Source organism: Thalassophryne amazonica, chromosome 8 (genome assembly GCF_902500255.1).
Source record: "Thalassophryne amazonica chromosome 8, fThaAma1.1, whole genome shotgun sequence".
In the NCBI taxonomy this organism is placed as follows: domain Eukaryota; kingdom Metazoa; phylum Chordata; class Actinopteri; order Batrachoidiformes; family Batrachoididae; genus Thalassophryne; species Thalassophryne amazonica.
Genome location: NC_047110.1, coordinates 93,067,959 through 93,092,466, shown reverse-complemented (window position 1 = coordinate 93,092,466; position 24,508 = coordinate 93,067,959). Strand labels below are relative to the sequence as shown.

The 24,508-nt window shown below is 39.4% G+C and overlaps 1 protein-coding gene across 3 annotated transcripts in view; it reads left to right on the top strand.

The window, feature by feature from the left end:
* mtss1la (MTSS I-BAR domain containing 2a) overlaps nt 1-24,508 on the top strand; it is a 73,807-nt gene that overhangs the window by 6,239 nt on the left and 43,060 nt on the right. For all 3 annotated transcript variants that reach the window (XM_034176993.1, XM_034176994.1, XM_034176995.1), the window contains exons 2-3: nt 5,230-5,291; nt 5,402-5,475. In XM_034176993.1, coding sequence (XP_034032884.1) covers nt 5,230-5,291; nt 5,402-5,475 — 136 coding nt within the window. The remainder of the gene's footprint in view (nt 1-5,229; nt 5,292-5,401; nt 5,476-24,508) is intronic.

Sequence of the window (24,508 nt, the reverse complement as noted above, 5' to 3'; positions counted from 1 at the left end):
AGTTTACACTAGCAGTGCACTTTTACAGCACAGATCCAGACTAAACAGGCTGATGTAAAAATGTTATGGTTACATAAGTGTCTGAGGAACAGATTACAGCAACTGTGGAAAACAATGAGGAGTTGGTAGGAGGTGATGTTGACAGTGAGGAGCTGGACTCAATCAGAAATCTACAAATTACCTACAGCCAGAACAGCAATTAGAAAGTGGGATCGAGAGGAGAAGCTGCAAAAATAGTTTATTTCTTGAATAGTCTATAGATTCGTTTTTTAATCTCTAATTGCAAGCAGCAGTAACCCGTGGAGTCGATGGATCCTGTGACTGCACTTGAGGAGCTGAGTGGGGAACTGGAGTGTCTGGATTTGTGACTGTCCTGGGTCGAGACTTATGTTGCGTTCTATTGCAGGTCGGAAGTTGATAATTCCAAGTCCTTATTTCTGACTCCTGGTGGAAATGCATTCCAGTGCATCTGCTGAGGAAAACATGGTTGCCCTCAGCAAATGTTTGGCGCGAGACATCAACCTCCTTTCCACAATACTGTCATCTACCGTCTTGGGACACGGATTTTCATGTGTTTGTGAGCCATCGCCATACTGACAACAACGCCAAGTTCCACAACTCAAATCATTACCTGCCAAATAAATTTATTGCATAAAACCAGTGGTGGGCACAGGTAACCAAAAAGTTAGCTTTGATAACCGTTAATCCGCTAACTGAAAATTTAGCTTTTAAAAAGCTAAACGAATAAACCCCTAAAAAATTTAGTGGAAGTTACAGATAAAAGCGAAACTGCTAACTTTCAGTATTGACTTCAGTACGCTAGCAGCTACTGACACAACAATGAGACAGCGCTTCTGTGTCAGATCAGCCTTCTCTCAGCAAAAGAGACCTGGTGACCATAATGAAAGGAAGATGGAAAGGGAAAAAAAAGATCATTTCTCTTCATACCTTACAGACTCGCCGGCATATCACACAAGTCATGCACAGGCAGACAGTTTTGACTTATGGTTAAAATTTTAAGCAAACTAATTCCGGACTAGTTATTGAAATTAACGCCAGATACTCTGAGTGCTGTGCGGAGTGGAGGCAGAGTCTGAGTGTTTCCCAGTGAAAACTGGTGTTCATCAGGGGCGTGTTGTAGCTGCTACACTGTTCAGTGCTTGCGTGGACTAGGTGTTGGGTAGAGTTGTGGAAACAAGTGACTTTGGTGCTTTTCTTGGCGAGGAAAGGTATACTGACCTTGACTTCGCAGACGATGCTGTGATTTTTGCAGAAACAATGGATGCTCTGATTGCAGCACTTGAGAAGTTTAATGAGGAATCAAAGTGTCTGGCTCTGAGATTGTCCTGGATCAAGATTCAGGTTTATAAACTTCCTTGAGTCAGCCATCAGAAGTGTATCTGTGTGTGGTGAAAGAGTTGAACTTGTAGAGACATTTACTTATCTGTGCAGTGACAAACATGTCTCTGGGTCCTCAGCCTTTGAGATTGAAAGGCGCCTGGAAAGAGCTCATGGAGTCGTGAGGTCACTGGACAGAAGTGTTTGGCAATGCCGATATCTTTGCAGGTGAACGATGGTCCACGTCTTATGAGCCTGGCGCTGCCTGTCTTGCTGTGTAGTTGTGAGACTTGGAGTGACCTGAGGTGACGACTGGATATTTTTGGTGCTAAGTGTCTTCAGAGGATCTTCTGGTACCGCTGGAATTACTTTGTATGAAACGAGCGGTTACTGAGAGAGACTACGATGAGGAGTGTCACATGCACTGTGAGGCAGCGTCAGCTGCCACACTTTGACCATGTGGTGCGTTTTTCTGTGCATGATCCAGCAGCCAGGTGCCTGAGTGTTGAGGACCCCAGTGGCTGGAGAAGGCCAAAGGGCCACCCATCTTTCACCTGGCTGCAGCAAATAGATGGTTATTTTAGAGGTGTGGGAATGGACTGGTTGTCTGCCTGGGTAGACTTGACTTGACTTGTTGGAATGTACCTTTTATTATTGACATTCATTCTTTTATTATAGGAGTTAAATTTGTTTAGTGCTTGGATTCCTGGGAAATCCCTTGAAAAATAATAATAATGATAATAATAATAATAATAATAATACAAATAATACATATACCCTGGAAAATAAGGTAATTGTTCAGCACTAATACCAAGTATTACAGCTACGGTGATGATGAATTCCAGTCTTTTGTGTGGGTTAAAAAACAGCGTCAGTGCCCTTGAGCAAGCAGCATTCACCCCAGATATTCATTATGAATTGATGCTGTCCTTTCCTGTAAATTGGAAGAAGAACCCTGCAGGCTTCTGTCTCTGTTCCTTCCCTTTCTTCTTCCTGCTGGATGTGTTCTCTTCCTGCAGCCTCTTTCTTCACCCTCAGCTGTCTTGGCAGAGCTTTCCTCCTGCCCGCGGGACACACACGCTAATAAGACGCCTGTTGCAGTCAAATGCAGAAAGTGTCGCCCACAGGTTCAAGGCAAACCCATTTGTCAGGGATGATGCTTCCTAAATCACCTTCTGAGCAAATTGAACTGATAAAAAGAAATTCAGCTGTCATTGCCACAGTCGAGGTAACTCCAGCGGTGATGAAGAGCAGAGCCGTGTTTTCAGACTGCATACAGTTGGGAACGCGTGGCTTCTTTTGGCAGCTTTCTGTCCAAAGAGGTCCTCCTAGTGGATACCCTTCCTCCAGCTCTCACTCTAATTTGAGCTAATGTGTTTTATTTGTGTCTACTGCTTTCACAGCTTAAAGCTACAGTGTGCAGGATGTAGGAGTGTATATTAGCAGAAATAGAATGATACCCCCTGTTCATTAGTGTTTAATTATATACAGCAACAAATCAGTGTGTTCTCATGTGCTTAGAGTGAGCCATTCATGTTTACGTCATGGAGGCCACCATGTTGTACCGCCATAATGATAGAGTAGCCAAAAAGAGACATGCTTACGCTGTGTTTGGCATTTTGCAGCACGACCAGAAGACTTAAAAAAAAAAAGAAATAGCAAGAAGAAGAGGAATTAGTGGTTACTCCCTTGTACACCGTCTACTGGAAGAATAACCATTTTGAGAAGCTTCATTTTGTGAAATAGAGACTCACACATATTGCTCAAAAACAAAAACATTAGTTTATAGGGGTGTAACAATACACAAAAATCACGGTTCGGTACATACCTCGGTTCTGAGGTCACGGTTTGGTTCATTTTCGGTACAGTATGGGAACAAAATGCAAAACCTAAATTTGCTTGTTGTTTAAACCAACAATTTATTGTAACATTATACAAACAGGAAAATAAAATAATTGTAAAGTGCTGCCTGGTAATACGTTAAATAAAATGTTCTCAAATAAACAACAAATGCATGAAATATTATTAAAAAAATACATTCCTAGTAAACAGCTTTTAACAAAACCTTTCCACAAGTAAAGAGCAGCACAACAGTTCCAGCATGAAGCCTTGTTCAGTTTTATTCAGCCTTCATATTTTTGAGAAAAATAAACTTGTCCAAAACTGTCACAGTCTATAAGGGATTTTTTAAAGAGAATTAATGTTAAAGAATCCCTTTACTTTTGCACAATTTATTTTATTTTCTTTCTCTTTCTATTAACTGTTCATTTAATGTTTGTTAATATATCCTTTTAAATAAAGGTTTGAAAACAAAAACATTGTGGGAGAGGCAAAAAGTGAGTAAAGCCACCTTTAAAATATTTAGAACCACAAATAAACTTGATTCTTGTTTTTTTTATTTATTTTTATTTTAATTAAAATTGGCCATCACTTATTAAAATAAAATAACTTCTCAAGGCCAGGGCTTCTCAAAGTCTGGGGACTATGTAATCACAGCGCAGCAAACAAGGTCAGTAGGCTGAGCGAGTCCAAGTGAGGAGGATTGTAGATATCCCTGCACTCAGCGCTTTCAGGCTGCTGCAGGCAGCGGAGGAGGGGGAGTCCTGCTGACACTCGGTGACAACAGAGGCTTTTACTTTCAGTTGCCAAACATCAGAAAAGTCTGCAGTAACACCAGGAAAAGTAGCTAAATTTGTCTCTAGTCGCTTTTGAGAAAATAAGTCGTCAAGAGGGTTTGGAAAGTCGCCAGATTTAGCAAGAAAGCCGTTAAGTTGTACCGAACCGAACGTCCTATACTGAAACGGTTCAATACAAATACATGTACCGTTACACCCTTATTAGTTTATCGTTCCCACCCGCATGCCAAAATCAGCCCGCATCATTTTGTTTTTAATTTTTCACAAATTTAATTGACAGCAGTACAGCTGATGCAAGAACCGGCATGTCCACTAGGTAGCGAGTATGTTTTTTTCCAGATATGGCTGAAATTTACTGAGCCGGGCTCAGAACTTGTTATTTGTTGTCATTGACAACCACACCAGTCAGCTGGTCCGTCTCACTCACACACAGTATGCATGTTTACCACGCTACTAGCATGCAGCACACTGACTGTATTCAACACGGAAACAAGATTTATTTTAAAAGTAGCTGATATTTTCAGTTCCTCACTTGGTATGCAGGTGCTGTATGTATTAGTTTTCAGGTTTGAATTGACATATGTACCTGTTTCTAATAAAAAAAAATAAATAAATAAATAAAAAAAAAAATCCTCCCTCCTGCATCACTTTCCTGATGTCAAGGGTGATTTTATGGGGCCTTAGAAGAGAATGCAAGAAATCATGACTCCCCATCACCAGAAAAAGTTAAAATGAGAAGAGAAAGAAATCATGATCTGCGATGGCATAATGCAATCTGCAACCTCACCACTAGATGCCACTCAGTCTTGCATATTGTAGCTTTAAGGCAGTGTGTGTTGATACTGCAGGAACACTATTCTAGTTTTTTCTTTGTTTTTTAAATACATATCTCATGTACACAAACACAAGCACAGATGCAGCTCATGCATGTCCATGAAAACATACCCATAGGTACATGCAGCCGCCGAGAAAAGAGGGTGTAAATGCAGACTGCTGTGTGGACAATAATAGCATAAGTGTATGCTGAGAATGCAAACTGCCCCATTTTTTTTTAAAGCAGGCAAGTCGGAGCACAGAGATCATATAACAACATGTTATTAACCTCGGGCGAGACGCCACATTCTCTCTGGGCTTTTGCAGCCTTATTTGGTTTTCAGTCAGTGTCTTATTGGTGTGATTTTAAAGGGAAAATCCAAGTGCATTATGTAATTAAATGGTGATGGAGTGATTTGATTATCTTCCCTTTTCTTTTCAGAGCTCCTACCCTGTGTGGGAGGACTTCAGCGCCAAGGCGACAAAACTGCACTCACAGCTCAGGTGAGAAATAATCAGAGTACACTGTCAAGCACAGTAATTGCATTCCTGCACACTTTTATGAGGTCTTTTGTGAAGTAATGCACCAATCTGTGTGCTGATTATATTTACAGGACTACAATTCTGGTAGCTGTGGCCTTTTTAGATGCCTTTCAGAAGGTAGCGGACATGGCAACCAGCTCCAGAGGTAAGTGGGGAAGATACCCATCTAATCAGAATCTATTAAAGTGGCCATACCAAAGAAAATTAGATTTTCTCTGCTGTTATCATTCAAATATATTTGGGGCGGTACGTATCTTAAATATACTCAGAGTCCAACAGTTCCAAGTATGTTGATACATAAGAAAAGCAGAGCCCTCAAAAGACTTGTTTTAGGGTTGGCAATCCTCCTCAAGTCAGATTCAATCTATATTGCTTTCTAGTCAGATAGCGTTCAGACCTGGTTTTCAAATCCAGCTCATCCCACACACTTTTCCAAAGAAAATCCGGCTCAAAACAAATTGTTCTGCTTCTTGCATTGTGATCCTTCACCTTTTTTGTACTTGTCCTTGAGGTTCTTTATCTTGCCACGTCACTGGCTTGCCATCTTTTCGCATCCATGCGGTGCTAGTGTGGCAGCGATGTCCTCCAATACTTTCTGATTCCAATACATTCTGTCCAACTTGTTTGGCTTTTACTGGTCTCCAGATTCTTTCTTGGCCATCAACAAATATTACCAAAAATAAGCAAGACGCAATACAAAGTTTGGGCAATGCTAACTTCAGAATTTGACAGGAGTTTGTGCATGGGCGAATGCTGACCCAGAAGTACAGTAGTGTTCAGAATAATAGTAGTACAATGTGACTAAAAAGATTAATCCAGGTTTTGAGTATATTTCTTATTGCTACATGGGAAACAAGATACCAGTAGATTCAGTAGATTCAAACAAATCCATCAAGACCAAGCATTCATGATATGCACACTCTTAAGGCTGTGAAATTGGGCTATTAGTAAAAAAAAGTAGAAAAGGGGATGTTCACAATAATAGTAGCATCTGCTATTGACGCTACAAACTCAAAACTATTATGTTCAAACTGCTTTTTTCACAATCTTGTGAATCACTAAACTAGTATTTAGTTGTATAACCACTGTTTTTCATGATTTCTTCACATCTGCGAGGCATTAATTTTGTTGGTTTGGAACCATGATTTTGCTTGTTTACTAGTGTGCTTGGAGTCATTGTCTTGTTGAAACACCCATTTCAAGGGCATGTCCTCTTCAGCATAAGGCAACATGACCTCTTCAAGTATTTTGACATATCCAAACTGATCCATGATACCTGGTATGCGATATATAGGCCCAACACCATAGTAGGAGAAACATGCCCATATCATGATGCTTGCACCAGCATGCTTCACTGTCTTCACTGTGAGCTGTGGCTTGAATTCAGAGTTTGGGGGTCGTCTCACAAACTGTCTGTAGCCCTTGGAACCAAAAAGAACAATTTTACTCTCATCAGTCCACAAAATATTCCTCCGTTTCTCTTTAGGCCAATTGATGTGTTCTTTGGCAAATTGTAACCTCTTCTGCACATGTCTTTTATTTAACAGAGGGACTTTGCAGGGGATTCTTGCAAATAAATTAGCTTCACACAGGCGTCTTCTGTCACAGCACTTACAGGTAACTCCAGACTGTCTTTGATCATCCTGGAGCTGATCAATGGGTGAGCTTTTGTCATTCTGGTTATTCTTCTATCCATTTTGATGGTTGTTTCCTGTTTTCTTCCACATGTCTCTGGGTTTTTTTGTCCATTTTAAAGCATTGGAGATCATTGTAGATGAACAAACAGCCTATAATTTTTTTTTGCACCTGTGTTTACGTTTTCCCCTCTCCAATCAACTTTTTAATCAAACTACGCTGTTCTTCTGAACAATGTCTTGAACGTCCCATTTTCCTCAGGCTTTCAAAGAGAAAAGCATGTTCAACAGGTGCTGGCTTCATCCTTAAATAGGGGACACCTGATTAATTTAGAAGACGCCTGTGTGAAGCTAATTTATTTGCAAGAATCCCCCACAAAGTCCCTCTGTTAAATAAAAGACATGTGCAGAAGAGGTTACAATTTGCCAAAGAACACATCAACTGGCCTAAAGAGAAGTGGAGGAATATTTTGTGGACTGATGAGAGTAAAATTGTTATTTTTGGGTCCAAGGGCTGCAGACAGTTTGTGAGATGACCCCCAAACTCTGAATTCAAGCCACAGTTCACATTGAAGACAGTGAAGCATGGTGGTGCAAGCATCATGATATGGGCATGTTTCTCCTACTATGGTGTCGGGCCTATATATCACATACCAGGTATCATGGATCAGTTTGGATATGTCAAAATACTTGAAAAGGTCATGTTGCCTTATGCTGAAGAGGACATGCCCTTGAGATGGGTGTTTCAACGAGACAATGACCCCACGCACACTAGTAGATGAGCAAAATCTTGGTTCCAAACCAACAAAATTATTGCCTTGCAGATGTGAAGAAATCATGAAAAACTGTGGTTATACAACTAAATACTAGTTTAGTGATTCACAGGATTGCTAAAAAAGCAGTTTGAACATAATAGTTTTGAGTTTGTAGCATCAACAGCAGATGCTACTATTATTGTGAACACCCCCTTTTCTACTTTTTTTTACTAATAGCCCAATTTCATAGCCTTAAGAGTGTGCATATCATGAAAGCTTGGTCTTGTTGGATTTGTGAGAATCTACTGAATCTACTGGTACCTTGTTTCCCATGTAACAATAAGAAATATACTCAAAACCTGGATTAATCTTTTTAGTCACATAGCACTACTATTATTCTGAACACTACTGTATGACGTTATGATTCCCAAACTAGCCGGATTAAAGCCACATTTGCATTTAGACTTTGGTGAATCCAACTCCAATCCTGCTTAGTCCACCTCTGGCCTTTAGAACAATTCAGAAAAAATGCTTGTCTGGATTCAGCCTGAATCCAACTTGATCTGAAGGTCCAACCCCAATGTGAACGGGGTCTGTGTGACCTTTTGCTTGCTCTGTGACCAGACCTTTCCTGTTAAGGCGGGGGAGGAGATGGAAGCAGCAAGCTCCCATATGTTTCTTTTTTTTGGTTGTTGATTTAGTTTGGATTATTCTCACAATGCAGTTATGAGAGCACACTAAAGATGTTTTCACAGACGTACATACATGCTGCTGTTCTCACTTCACTTGCTGTTTACTGCGTGGTAGGCGGATGCGCACCTGAGGTTGCCATGTTGTCACTTCCAAAATTATTACATTCTAAACCAGTATGACTTCACATGTGATGCGTGAGACACAGTTGTGTCATTGCCAGCAGGAAAAGTAGTGAATAAAAGGTGTGAGTAATTTAGGGAGCCACTGTGGCACTGTTTTACGACGGCCTGCTTTGATGAAAATCTTGAATCAGGAGTTGCAAGTTACTGCAGGTTCTGTCAGCCTTGTGTTGTGCTGTCTGTTCGATTTTGTAATAAGGCATTAACGGATGGCCAGCCCACTGAATTGGGTCTGCTTGATGTTTCTTCCTGTTAAGTACCAGAAAATGCTGAGTTTTCCCTTGTCAGCATGGTTGCTCATAGAGTGGGTAAGGTCAAGACCAATGGTTCCCAATCCCCAATTTATATCTAACAGTTGACAAAACGTAGCCTCCTTCCCACCCCTGGGAGCTTTGATGCCCCTTTAGAGTGGCTCGGAGCCCAGCTTGGGAACAAGGGGTCTAGACTTTACTTGTTTTTAACACTTTGAGGTGACTTATGTTATGATTTGCCGCCATGTAAATAAACTGAATTGACTCGACAGTGACCTCATCTTTAGTTTGGATCAACAATCATCAGTTTGGTCCGGATCATAATTTTTGGCAGCTTTCACACTCTCAGCCCAAATGGTGCAAAAGTCTGAAACAAACAGCGTAGGTGTAAAAGCACCAAAACAATGTTTTTATTTTATGATGCATTACCTCAGTATCTATGTTGTTCTTAACTCCAGACATTAATATCTGTTTTTAGGACCCCTGGTGACCCCCATTAGATTGCTGAAAAGATAATATGGGACCATTTAAATGAACAAAAAACAGACAACACATTAACTTTACGTTTTACCTCTGCTAATGAAGTTGGAGGAAGTTATGTTTTGGCCCCTGTTTGTTTGGACCCACAGTTATTCATATATTGTTATGATTTTTTTCTTTCACTGAAGACTCATATACCGATAGGCAAGAAGTGATTTAATTTACAATGTCAAAGGTCAAAGTCAGGAAAAATCTTGGAAAATTGGAAAAAAAAAATCTTTCATATTTGAGAGTGTTATGTAGGATGGTATCCTTTATCAACTGACAACATTTGATCAGAATCTGATCCAGATTACATATTTTGTGGCCATTTAAATTTAACATGGAAAACCCCATTTAATATATATTTTACACTATATCTTAAACAAACGTGCCCCAGTCACTGCCATATTTGAAAGTGAGGTGCAGACTGGCACTCACTTTCACCTGAGAAAGTTTGATCTGTATCTGATCTTGATTGTGGATTTTGTGGACATTTGAATTTAATCTTGAAAAGGCCATTTGGTGTACATTTTGCTTTATATCTCAGCAAAAAGTGCCTCAGTCACTCTCATTTTTCTGTTATGGATTTACCTACACCACCAAAATTGGATGGAGGTTACAATTGTGTGCCTGTTTGTCTGTCTTCCAGTTATCAGTTGGAAATCAAGTGCCAAAAAGCAACGACAAATTATGCATAGCAAAGATAACCAATGTTCTGTGCAAATTATCTGAAAAAGAATTCAGAAACTGAACATTTGAAGAAAAAAAACCAAAACAAAACAAAACCTGACAACACTACAAAAACCTTCAATTCAAGTGCATGAACTACTTAATACATAGTCCTGACATTTGATCACATCTACTTTAGCTTATGAAAAGTCACTTTGACTTTGACCTTGAAAATCTTTGACCTTGAAAATTTTGTGGAATTTGAAACAAGTGTTGGCAGAGGTTTGCACTCTACATGCGCGGTGCTCTAGTTTATTACTTGTCTTCATGGAAGGTTGCACTGTGAATATGTCTGTGCGCTTCAAACAGAAGAAACTGGTTTAATTTGAGGCTTTAAAAGAGTAAACCTACATTCTAGCAGAGTATGTGTTAATATTAAATATTAAAAGGTTTTCACTGTGATGTGCTGGGTTGCAGCATCAATTCACAATGCATTTGTAGAACATTTTTATTTAGTTATCCAGCTGCACTCACTCCCATTTGATTCCATACACTTGATTTTTACATGGCCTCGTCTTGTGGGATTACAAGTAAATTCACCATATAACGAAAATATCATGCACATATATTTTCATTTTTTCCTGAATAGAATTTGCTCTGCAAATATCATAAAAAAAGAGAGCAGACTCCTGACATAACTTATCCAAGATAACCAGAGGTGAGGTGTTTGGGTGTGGTCCAGAAAAACTGACCAGCAGCAGACGGGCCGGCCAGCAGAGAAGCAATACGTTAACATCCCCCACCCCCCAAATATAAAGGGGAAAAAAAAAGTCTTGCATATGCCGACAAACATGCAATAACTCTTGACTCTCACATCAACTCCACCACACAAGTGCAGAAGCGTGCACAAATGGACAGCTTTAAGAGACAGCTGGTAGCCGGCTCCCTGACCTTTTAGGTCACATGCTAACGTGCTTTGAAGAACTTTTCATTTGCCGTGTCCTTTACTGACCATATACGTATTGCTGCAAAGAAATGCTAAAGCTCCATTTCTTCAGCTGTGTTCACACTTTGTCATCAGTTTTACTCTAATCGACTCTCCAGAAACACTCCATTTTATTGCTGCGCTGATACTTGATGCTACCTTAAATGATTCCTAATGTGTGTGCACGTGAGCCATATGAAGTGGAGGAACAGCCTGTTTCAAAAATGCAGACATATAGATGGTGGCAGGTTCCTACTTCAAAGGAACGTGTGTGTCTGCAGAGAGTGAAGGGAAGCAGGATGATAGATGGACCGGAGAGATTAGTGAACTTTGGTTTCACAGCCCGAGATGTATAAAATCCCTGGATGTGTGTCACTCATATGCCTGCTGACTCTTTGGCATTAACTTTTGGATTGAATTGGGTCACATTACAGCATGGCTTAAACCAAGACAAATGTTGTATCACAATATATCACATATTATTTTATTGTCTTGTATGAAACCGTATCTTTCCATATCACATATTATTTTATTGTCTTGTATCTAACCCTGTCATGCCACATCCATATTATTTTATAGTATTCTATAAATCCCATATCACATCTGATTTTATTGTATAGTATTGTACCGTATCATACCATATCACATCTTATTTTATTGTATAATATGAAACGGTATCATTATTTTATTGTGTTGTATCTAACCCTATCATGCCACATCCATATTATTTTATAGTATTCTATCAAATCCCATTGCATCTTAATTTATTGTATTGTATCATATTGTACCGTATCATACCATATCACATCTTATTTTATTGTATTGTACCGTATCATACCATATCACATCTTATTTTATTGTATTGTACCGTATCATACCATATCACATCTTATTTTATTGTACTGTACCTATCATACCATATCACATCTTATTTTATTGTATTGTACCGTATCATACCATATCACATCTTATTTTATTGTATTGTACCGTATCATACCATATCAAATCTTATTTTATTGTATAGTATTGTACCGGATCATATCATATCACATTTTATTGTCTTGTATGAAACAGTAGTATTCTATCAAATCCCATATTGCATCTTAATTTATTGTATTGTATCGTATTTTACCGTATCATGCCATATCACATCTTATTTTATTGTATTGTATCGTATTGTACCGTATCATACCATATCACATCTTATTTTATTGTACTGTACCTATCATACCATATCACATCTTATTTTATTGTATTGTACCGTATCATACCATATCACATCTTATTTTATTGTATTGTATCGTATTGTACCGTATCATACCATATCACATCTTATTTTATTGTACTGTACCTATCATACCATATCACATCTTATTTTATTGTACTGTACCTATCATACCATATTACATCTTATTTTATTGTATTGTACCGTATCATACCATATCACATCTTATTTTATTGTATTGTATCGTATTGTACCGTATCATACCATATCACATCTTATTTTATTGTACTGTACCTATCATACCATATCACCTTATTTTATTGTATTGTACCGTATCATACCATATCACATCTTATTTTATTGTACTGTACCTATCATACCATATCACATCTTATTTTATTGTATTGTACCGTATCATACCATATCACATCTTATTTTATTGCACTGTACCTATCATACAATATCACATCTTATTTTATTGTACTGTACCTATCAATCAATCAATCAATTTTTTTATATAGCGCCAAATCACAACAAACAGTTGCCCCAAGGCGCTTTATATTGTAAGGCAAGGCCATACAATAATTATGTAAAACCCCAACGGTCAAAATGACCCCCTGTGAGCAAGCACTTGGCTACAGTGGGAAGGAAAAACTCCCTTTTAACAGGAAGAAACCTCCAGCAGAACCAGGCTCAGGGAGGGGCAGTCTTCTGCTGGGACTGGTTGGGGCTGAGGGAGAGAACCAGGAAAAAGACATGCTGTGGAGGGGAGCAGAGATCGATCACTAATGATTAAATGCAGAGTGGTGCATACAGAGCAAAAAGAGAAAGAAACAGTGCATCATGGGAACCCCCCAGCAGTCTACGTCTATAGCAGCATAACTAAGGGATGGTTCAGGGTCACCTGATTCAGCCCTAACTATAAGCTTTAGCAAAAAGGAAAGTTTTAAGCCTAATCTTAAAAGTAGAGAGGGTGTCTGTCTCCCTGATCTGAATTGGGAGCTGGTTCCACAGGAGAGGAGCCTGAAAGCTGAAGGCTCTGCCTCCCATTCTACTCTTACAAACCCTAGGAACTACACGTAAGCCTGCAGTCTGAGAGCGAAGCGCTCTATTGGGGTGATATGGTACTATGAGGTCCCTAAGATAAGATGGGACCTGATTATTCAAAACCTTATAAGTAAGAAGAAGAATTTTAAATTCTATTCTAGAATTAACAGGAAGCCAATGAAGAGAGGCCAATATGGGTGAGATATGCTCTCTCCTTCTAGTCCCCGTCAGTACTCTAGCTGCAGCATTTTGAATTAACTGAAGGCTTTTTAGGGAACTTTTAGGACAACCTGATAATAATGAATTACAATAGCCCAGCCTAGAGGAAATAAATGCATGAATTAGTTTTTCAGCATCACTCTGAGACAAGACCTTTCTGATTTTAGAGATATTGCGTAAATGCAAAAAAGCAGTCCTACATATTTGTTTAATATGCGCTTTGAATGACATATCCTGATCAAAAATGACTCCAAGATTTCTCACAGTATTACTAGAGGTCAGGGTAATGCCATCCAGAGTAAGGATCTGGTTAGACACCATGTTTCTAAGATTTGTGGGGCCAAGTACAATAACTTCAGTTTTATCTGAGTTTAAAAGCAGGAAATTAGAGGTCATCCATGTCTTTATGTCTGTAAGACAATCCTGCAGTTTAGCTAATTGGTGTGTGTCCTCTGGCTTCATGGATAGATAAAGCTGGGTATCATCTGCGTAACAATGAAAATTTAAGCAATACCGTCTAATAATACTGCCTAAGGGAAGCATGTATAAGTGAATAAAATTGGTCCTAGCACAGAACCTTGTGGAACTCCATAATTAACTTTAGTCTGTGAAGAAGATTCCCCATTTACATGAACAAATTGTAATCTATAGACAAATATGATTCAAACCACCGCAGCGCAGTGCCTTTAATACCTATGGCATGCTCTAATCTCTGTAATAAAATTTTATGGTCAACAGTATCAAAAGCAGCACTGAGGTCTAACAGAACAAGCACAGAGATGAGTCCACTGTCCGAGGCCATAAGAAGATCATTTGTAACCTTCACTAATGCTGTTTCTGTACTATGATGAATTCTAAAACCTGACTGAAACTCTTCAAATAGACCATTCCTCTGCAGATGATCAGTTAGCTGTTTTACAACTACCCTTTCAAGAATTTTTGAGAGAAAAGGAAGGTTGGAGATTGGCCTATAATTAGCTAAGATAGCTGGGTCAAGTGATGGCTTTTTAAGTAATGGTTTAATTACTGCCACCTTAAAAGCCTGTGGTACATAGCCAACTAACAAAGATAGATTGATCATATTTAAGATCGAAGCATTAAATAATGGTAGGGCTTCCTTGAGCAGCCTGGTAGGAATGGGGTCTAATAAACATGTTGATGGTTTGGATGAAGTAACTAATGAAAATAACTCAGAACAATCGGAGAGAAAGAGTCTAACCAAATACCGGCATCACTGAAAGCAGCCAAAGATAACGATATGTCTTTGGGATGGTTATGAGTAATTTTTTCTCTAATAGTTAAAATTTTGTTAGCAAAGAAAGTCATGAAGTCATTACTAGTTAAAGTTAATGGAATACTCAGCTCAATAGAGCTCTGACTCTTTGTCAGCCTGGCTACAGTGCTGAAAAGAAACCTGGGGTTGTTCTTATTTTCTTCAATTAGTGATGAGTAGAAAGATGTCCTAGCTTTACGGAGGGCTTTTTTATAGAGCAACAGACTCTTTTTCCAGGCTAAGTGAAGATCTTCTAAATTAGTGAGACGCCATTTCCTCTCCAACTTACGGGTTATCTGCTTTAAGCTACGAGTTTGTGAGTTATACCACGGAGTCAGGCACTTCTGATTTAAAGCTCTCTTTTTTAGAGGAGCTACAGCATCCAAAGTTGTCTTCAATGAGGATGTAAAACTATTGACGAGATACTCTATCTCACTTACAGAGTTTAGGTAGCTACTCTGCACTGTGTTGGTATATGGCATTAGAGAACATAAAGAAGGAATCATATCCTTAAACCTAGTTACAGCGCTTTCTGAAAGACTTCTAGTGTAATGAAACTTATTCCCCACTGCTGGGTAGTCCATCAGAGTAAATGTAAATGTTATTAAGAAATGATCAGACAGAAGGGAGTTTTCAGGGAATACTGTTAAGTCTTCTATTTCCATACCATAAGTCAGAACAAGATCTAAGATATGATTAAAGTGGTGGGTGGACTCATTTACTTTTTGAGCAAAGCCAATAGAGTCTAATAATAGATTAAATGCAGTGTTGAGGCTGTCATTCTCAGCATCTGTGTGGATGTTAAAATCGCCCACTATAATTATCTTATCTGAGCTAAGCACTAAGTCAGACAAAAGGTCTGAAAATTCACAGAGAAACTCACAGTAACGACCAGGTGGACGATAGATAATAACAAATAAAACTGGTTTTTGGGACTTTCAATTTGGATGGACAAGACTAAGAGTCAAGCTTTCAAATGAATTAAAGCTCTGTCTGGGTTTTTGATTAATTAATAAGCTGGAATGGAAGATTGCTGCTAATCCTCCGCCCCGGCCCGTGCTACGAGCATTCTGACAGTTAGTGTGACTCGGGGGTGTTGACTCATTTAAACTAACATATTCATCCTGCTGTAACCAGGTTTCTGTAAGGCAGAATAAATCAATATGTTGATCAATTATTATTACACCACTCAGACAGCCAGCAATTCAGGGAGAACATGCGGCTAAACATGTCACTCCCGGTCTGATTGGGGAGGGGCCCAGAGAAAACTACAGAGTCCGACATTGTTTTTGCAAAGTTACACACCGATTTAATGTTAATTTTAGTGACCTCCGATTGGCGTAACCGGGTGTCATTACTGCCGACGTGAATTACAATCTTACCAAATTTACGCTTAGCCTTAGCCAGCAGTTTCAAATTTCCTTCAATGTCGCCTGCTCTGGCCCCCGGAAGACAATTGACTATGGTTGCTGGTGTCGCTAACTTCACATTTCTCAAAACAGAGTCGCCAATAACCAGAGTTTGATCCTCGGCGGGTGTGTCGTCGAGTGGGGAAAAACGGTTAGAATTGTGAACGGGTTGGCGGTGTACACGGGGCTTCTGTTTAGAACTACGCTTCCTCCTCACAGTCACCCAGTCGGCCTGCTTTCCCGGCTGCTCGGGATCTGCCAGGGGGTAACTAACGGCGGCTAAGCTACCTTGGTCCGCACCGACTACAGGGGCCTGGCTAGCTGTAGAATTTTCCACGGTGCGGAGCCGAGTCTCCAATCGCCCAGCCTGGCCTCCAAAGCTACGAATAAGCTACACTTATTACAAGTACCATTACGGCTAAAGGAGGCCGAGGAATAACTAAACATTTCACACCCAGAGCAGAAAAGTGCGGGAGAGACAGGAGAAGCCGCCATGCTAAATCGGCTAAGAGCTAGTAGCTACGCTAAGCTAGCGGATTCCTAAAAACACGCAAAGTGAATAATGTGTAAATAATTTAGAGGTGATTCAGCAGAAGGAGTGCTTTAGTTAAGGCACGTGAAGATTACACTGGGAAACAAATCGTAATCTAGATAACTAGATCAATCTAACTGCGCAGATTAAAAAGCTAACAGATACAGAAAAACACCGCTGTGCTCCGGAACAGGAAGTGATACAATACCGCAGTGAGAGACAACCACCAGTAGAGGCCATACCATATCACATCTTATTTTATTGTATTGTACCATATCATACCATATCACATCTTATTTTATTGTATTGTATCGTATTGTACCGTATCATACCATATCACATCTTATTTTATTGTACTGTACCTATCATACCATATCACATCTTATTTTATTGTATTGTACCGTATCATACCATATCACATCTTGTTTTATTGTATTGTACCGTATCATACCATATCAAATCTTATTTTATTGTATAGTATTGTACCGTATCATACCATATCACATCTTATTTTATTGTCTTGTATGAAACAGTAGTATTCTATCAAATCCCATATTGCATCTTAATTTATTGTATTGTATCGTACTGTACTGTGTCATACCATATCACATCTTATTTTATTGTATAGTATTGTACTGTATGATACCATATCGCATCTTAATTTATTGTATTGTATCGTATTGTACTGTATCATACCATATCACATCTTATTTTATTGTATTGTATCAAAGCGTATAATGGCATATTGCATATTAATTTATATTATTGTATCAAATACCATATTGCATCATCATTTATTGTATCGTATTGTACTGTATCATACCATATCACATCATATTTTATTTTATTGTATCTTACTGTATCATAAAAGAGCTTTGCACTGGGCAGATGCACCACCCTCTTTCAGGCTGAGGTGTTTGCTGATATTTAGTGTGTAGAGCTCCTGATTAGCCTTAGTTTTAGTGGTAAAAGTGTTTTTAATTAGTCAGATAGTCAGGTGTGTATAAGAGTCATTAAAGGGCCACTTTACTCATCAGCTTTGGTGTGGGAGGGGGCCCAGGCATTTAACACACTGGGAGACACTAATGATGCATGTGGACTGGTATGTGAATGTCCTTTCTATGTGGAGTTTGTATGTTCTCCCTGTGTTTTTGTGGGTTCCCTCTGGGTGCTACTGCTTTCTCCCACCTCCAAAGACATACAGAATAGATGAATCAGAAACTCTAAACGGATTGTGAATGTGCTTGTCTGTATGTGTTGGCCTTGCAATAGACTGGCAGCCTGTCCAGGATGTGCCCCGCCTCTCGCCCCGTGACAGCTGGGATAGCTTGAAATGTGTTAAATCATTTTTGAGCAGCTATAAACCAATGTCAAACTGGTTTATAGCTGAATATAAATTGGGAAAAGTATGACAAAAACTGGATAGCTTTGGATTTTCTGATCATTTTGATTGAACCAATTAATTGGGTTCTGAAACACTATGATGACTGCTGTCGTTTGATTCTTTGCTGACATTCTGTTGATTAAACATGCAAACAATTAATGATTTAAAATTTAGTTTGGTGAAAATGAAAATAAAAATCCTAAATTTGAATCCAAAGTATGATAGTACACATTAAAGGGAAGAGCTGAATGAAAATGTACTTTTCTGTGTGCTCTTAAACAGAATTCCATTTCCATCTAATTTAAATGAGCATTTATTAATTAAATATGTATTTGTTTATGAAGGGCTATATAAATAAATGGTGCTTGATAATGTGACAGAGGACATGATGATATTGATTGGCACTGTCTCATTGCATAACTTTGTTAAACAGTTAAACAGTTTTGACCTTGAGTTTGACCTTTCAAGGTCACCCAAATTCAGAAGTTATGTGACCATCAGAAATGTACTATATAACTTGACAATAGTGTTGAATAGTAATCATACTTGAATGTTTAATCACTTTTTTGGAACAGCCTTATGGAATATCCCCTATATATAAGTGTTGAGCCGACCTTTTGACCTTGGCCTGTGACCTTGACCTTTAACAGAATTTTATCAAAATCAAATCACTTTGTTCCTTGCTGACCCTTAATCATTCCTCCAAGTTTGGTCCAAACTGATGCAAACTCTTGCAAATTTTTTTTGGACACACAGACAGACACACAAAGCTGAAAACAATCTCCCATACGTGAAACTGCTGCTGGCAGGTGTAAAAATCTGCATCTGTTTTCAAGTGTTCCACCCTGCGCTTGGCCATGAACCTACTTTCAGCTTGGTATGAAAGCACTGTTCAGGAAAGAGTGACAGAGGATTCGGAGAGTTCTTGCTCACTCAGTGTTTGAAGTCTATTTGTGTCACTGTCTCTCTTCACGTCTGCCTGGACACAACATGTTTGTCTCAGGGTCTGCTCAGATTTTGAGGGGGTTATCTGACCACAGGGGACTGGTCCTGGGCCGTGCACTGTACTGCTGTAACTGCTGTCACTGCTGTCACTCAGATTCCCCTTTCACGGTAAGCGACGAGCTGCAGCTGTCGGAACAGCTGGAGGTTTCACCACCTTCTTCCTTTGACATTTTCAAGCCGTCATTCGGCTAAACTGCTACATATTCTAAAGACGGACACATTTCGTTGCCAAGCAAAGGAACATTTCCCCTGTTCACCTCTTCTTGACAGATTCATCAAGTCAGGGAGAAAGGAGGGGCAGTGTCTGGTCACATACCTGTAATAACTTAACTTGACATGTTGTCAGCCTCAGTCTCCTGCTACCTCATCTGACCTCTGCTCTCTGTCTGCATGTTAAGGCTTTAGGCTTTTCTTATTTTGAAGTTCATGCTTTAAGGAGCAGACGTTATTGCACTGAGCTGTTCTGTTTGTCTCCCTCAACTACTTGGTCCCATCTGGGTTCAATAAAGGTCCATCAGTCCACAAAGTCTTCTGCATGAATATGTTTGGAGAATTTATCCTTTAAAAGAAACGGTTTACGTTTCATGTTTCAACACCAACTTTCCTGAGGATTAGTGTGAAGCTTCTGCAGAGCTTTATTGTTACTACATAATAGTGCATGGAGATAGGAAGGGCTACATCAGTCTGACATTTGACCCCAATCACCTTGATCTTCACCAACCTTACTGACCTATGGCAGTCCTTGTCAGGGCAATCCTTGAATCTACCTCTATATATACTCAACAAAAATATAAACGCAACACTTTTGGTTTTGCTCCCATTTTGTATGAGATGAACTCAAAGATCTAAAACTTTTTCCACATACACAATATCACCATTTCCCTCAAATATTGTTCACAAACCAGTCTAAATCTGTGATAGTGAGCACTTCTCCTTTGCCGAGATAATCCATCCCACCTCACAGGTGTGCCTTAGACTGCCCACAATAAAAGGCCACTCTGAAAGGTGCAGTTTTGTTTTATTGGGGGGGATACCAGTCAGGATCTGGTGTGACCACCATTTGCCTCATGCAGTGCAACACATCTCCTTCGCATCATCCGTGAAGAGAACACCTCTCCAACGTGCCAAATGCCAGGGAATGTGAGCATTTGCCCACTCAAGTCGGTTACGACGACGAACTGGAGTCAGGTCGAGACCCCGATGAGGACAATGAGCACGCAGATGAGCTTCCCTGAGACGGTTTCTGACAGTTTGTGCAAAAATTCTTTGGTTATGCAAACCGATTGTTTCAGCAGCTGTCCGAGTGGCTGGTCTCAGACGATCTTGGAGGTGAACATGCTGGATGTGGAGGTCCTGGGCTGGTGTGGTTACACGTGGTCTGCGGTTGTGAGGCTGGTTGGATGTACTGCCAAATTCTCTGAAACGCCTTTGGAGACGGCTTATGGTAGAGAAATGAACATTCAATACACGAGCAACAGCTCTGGTTGACATTCCTATTGTCAGCATGCCAACTGCACACTCCCTCAAATCTTGCGACATCTGTGGCATTGTGCTGTATGCTAAAACTGCACCTTTCAGAGTGGCCTTTTATTGTGGGCAGTCTAAGGCACACCTGTGCACTAATCATGGTGTCTAATCAGCATCTTGATATGGCACACCTGTGAGGTGGGATGGATTATCTCAGCAAAGGAGAAGTGCTCACTATCACAGATTTAGACTGGTTTGTGAACAATATTTGAGGAAATGGTGATATTGTGTATGTGGAAAAAGTTTTAGATCTTTGAGTTCATCTCATACAAAATGGGAGCAAAACCAAAAGTGTTGCGTTTATATTTTTGTTGAGTGTATGTGCCATGTTTGGTGAAATGGGCAGTGATAAACTAAAATTTTGACTTAGACCTCGATTACCTTGTTTTTTGCTAAAACAAATGCTTTAAGGGCAATTCCACAGTTGACTTCACCCACATACAAAATTTGTTGTAATAGGACAGTAGGGGAGTAAACTCACAGAAAAACAACAGTCAAATTATCATATGATTTTTGTTTGTTTGATGGTTTTTGTTGCCTTTTTGAGGTCAATTATTGTGATGCACCTTAAAGGGTTCAGATTGTATTATATAGTAAGCATAAAGCAGCACACAACAATCTGAAGGGTATTCAAATAACTAGTGGGCATTTAGTAGTAGTTGAGCAGTATCTAGATAATCTACTCCCTCCATCGTGTGCAAATGGACGCTATCCCATGAGGCAGTTGGAACCTAGTAAGCAAAGAAGAACTTCCTGTGAAAATTCAAAGAAGATGGTGGACATGCATGAAAATGGTAATGGTGTCCAAGAGGCCGTGGCATTGTACAAATATACTGTAATTATACAGTAACTATATACATCCTTGTCATTTGATTGGTGGATTGTACGTCATGTGGCATTGAGTCCCATTGCATAGATAAATAGTCCATTGTATGATTTATGTCATTGATGTTCATTTTGGTTCCATACGTTTCATTCCATTGAACAGCTCTATTACCTTTTCATAAAAATGTGTCCATGATATGAGGAAGTTATATATAGTACGTGGACTCTGCTTAGACTATGATCTATTTAGGACTCATATAAAACAAATAATGAATGTTTGTAAGTGAAATAGAAAAAATATTTGCATGAGTTGAAAGATGAAAAGTTAGATGGAATGTTAGCCTCAATGAATGGAACATTCCATCTTTCAACTCATGAAAATATTCTTACTATTTCACTTATAAACATTCATCATTTGCATAACAGCCAGAATAAAGGACAAGTAAGATGGTTGCACTGTAGTACATCTGAATTGTGTCCCAGGTACTTGCACATTTACTTCTAGTATGTGTGAGTAGTAGTAGTAGTAGTAGCAGTAGCAACTACAATAACGGTTGGGTAATAGTTTCCTATCCGACGTTAGTATGTACTGAGTATTTGGATGAAGAAAGAGACGCAGCCTCTTGGAATGAAGAGTGGGCGTGGCTAGCACCAGTTGCTTGCTGAGAAAGAAAAAACTGAGAACGTGTTTTTTTTTTTTTACAAGTTTTACTCAGTGGTAGACACAGCTAACCAAAAAGGTAGCTTCAATAACCATTAATCCAATAACTGAAAAGTTATCTTTTATGACGCTAAACAAATAAACTGCTAAAAACTTTATCTTTATTACAGATAACCAATAACCGATACGTTTTAGTATTGATTCGGACGCGGCCACATCAGATTACACTAACAGCTTCTGATAAGCCAGTTTTACTTTAAGCGCCGCAGCGGCTGCTGGGTAAGTTCAAAGATTACGAACACAAAAAGAATGCACAAAAATGAATGAATAAAAAAAAAAAAACCAAAACACTGTCATCATCATTCAAAAGCAGTAAATCGCAGTAAATCACAGTATTAAAAGTCACAGCTTATCTCGGTATTAGATACACCATCATTTATGAACTAAAAGCTGCTGCTTTTTTCACACGCTTTGAACCCTACGGCTTAACCAACCGGAATACGTCCATTAATGCATTGATTGGCAGAGTAAAATACACGTAGTAAATATAAATTCTTACCTGTTAGTTTCAGTGGGATTCATTAAATTCTGAAAAAAATATTCCACATAAAGCGTCCTGATTATCCAAACGATGTGTAAACGGTGAAGAAAAGTCCCTCACAGCTGCACCGTGAGATCTCCATTCTCCCACCGAGCCTTGGCGATTAAATTATCACGTGCCACAAACAAATAAAATAAAATAATGTTAAAATTAGTCCATTTGTTTGTGTCGAGTGGATGGTAACAGTGTAATGTCCAAAGTGAACCTGAACTACACTACCCACAATGCTCCCTGCGTCATCAGCAAGCGACAGCCAGTCTGCCACAAACTACTGATCTACACATGGCACAGATTAAAATGTTTGATTTTAGGGTTTACAAACGTTTTTGACTGTTAAACTTTGGTCACTTTACCAGGAAAAAAAAATCTTAACGGACTGAAGGTTATCAGAAATAAATTTATCGGAAGATAACTGATACGATGATGGTTTTAAAACTTATCTGAAAAGCTAATCCACTAACAGAAACATGATTTTAGATAGTTATCGGATTAGCTGAACAGTGCCAACCACTGGCTTTGAGGCTGTAAACATTAATATTTGGTTTTATGAAACAATCAGTTATTCATATTAGTTAGTAAATGTTTCCACTATAATATGAAAGTTGTAAAAGGATCAGCTTTGTACAGTTATCCGAAAGAGCAGCGGCCTCTGTGATTGGTGAATTCTTGTTGCTATGCAGGATGACTTTCTCTGAGAGGGCTGACTGATGTTTTCAGTTTGTAGAAAGGTCAGAGGACAGGTAGTCCACAGCTGATGGAGCACTGAGATATATCTTGTCTATTTTGGATAGTGAGGTGAGTAGTGGCAGTGGGTTGGGATGACTTTGGTGGGGGGGGGGGGGGGGGGGGGGTGCCGTGGGATTTCTGTAGCTCTTGGTATCCAGGCTATGCTATGTAGAGGTGTTTAGCTAATCCTCTTACGTGACCCTGTAACACCCAGAGACAGACTTCCATATCTTCCCTTCTCACTGAGCTTTAAAGACACACTGTGGGATCAGCGGCCACACTGGGGTGCTTTACAAGTTTATCTCCAAAACGGAGTCAAACCGTTAGACTTGTACTCTCTCTTTCCATCTTATACCAGCACAGTACTGGTCCTTTCTCGTAGGGTACACTGTCACTGAAGGCGTGGAGGTGTGTGTGCTAGTGGATCACTGTGTCAGAGAAGTAATAATCTCCTCAGGTGCTTCTCTGAGTTGGCAGATGGGATGGATGTCCCTATGCACCATCTGGACACGGTGCATCCGTGGCCCATTGGGAGCGAGATCCACAGATTACTGTTCTCCGTGATATCACAGCAGCACAGCTATTTTTTTTTACGTCAAATAATGATGTGCCAATATGACAACCACTGACATCCAACATCCACAGTATTGGTTGGCCTGCTAGGAGCTTATACTCTACTCTAAGAACAGAAGAACAGGGATGTTGTTAGATTTGCATGTTGTGTTCATGTGCTTATGGATTTTGAAGTTTTGGCAACATAGTTCATGCTTCAGCACATATGGCTTACAAGTGGAGTGTGAGATTGAGAAGAAAGAAAAAGAGTGGTGATTGAAGTGGACTTGGTGAAAAGAATAGGAGGTATGGTATCAAGGAGTGAAATGTGGATGGACAGATAGTGATAAATTTTCCATCAAAGATGGAAATGGGCAATTTCATGATAATGTCACGTCAGTTTCCGCTTTCAATCTAGACTTCCCAGAATATTCTGAATTATCTATTATTTCTTCATCCTAATGAGCATATGAAGTCTCTGGAACAGCTGGGACACAGCAGGAC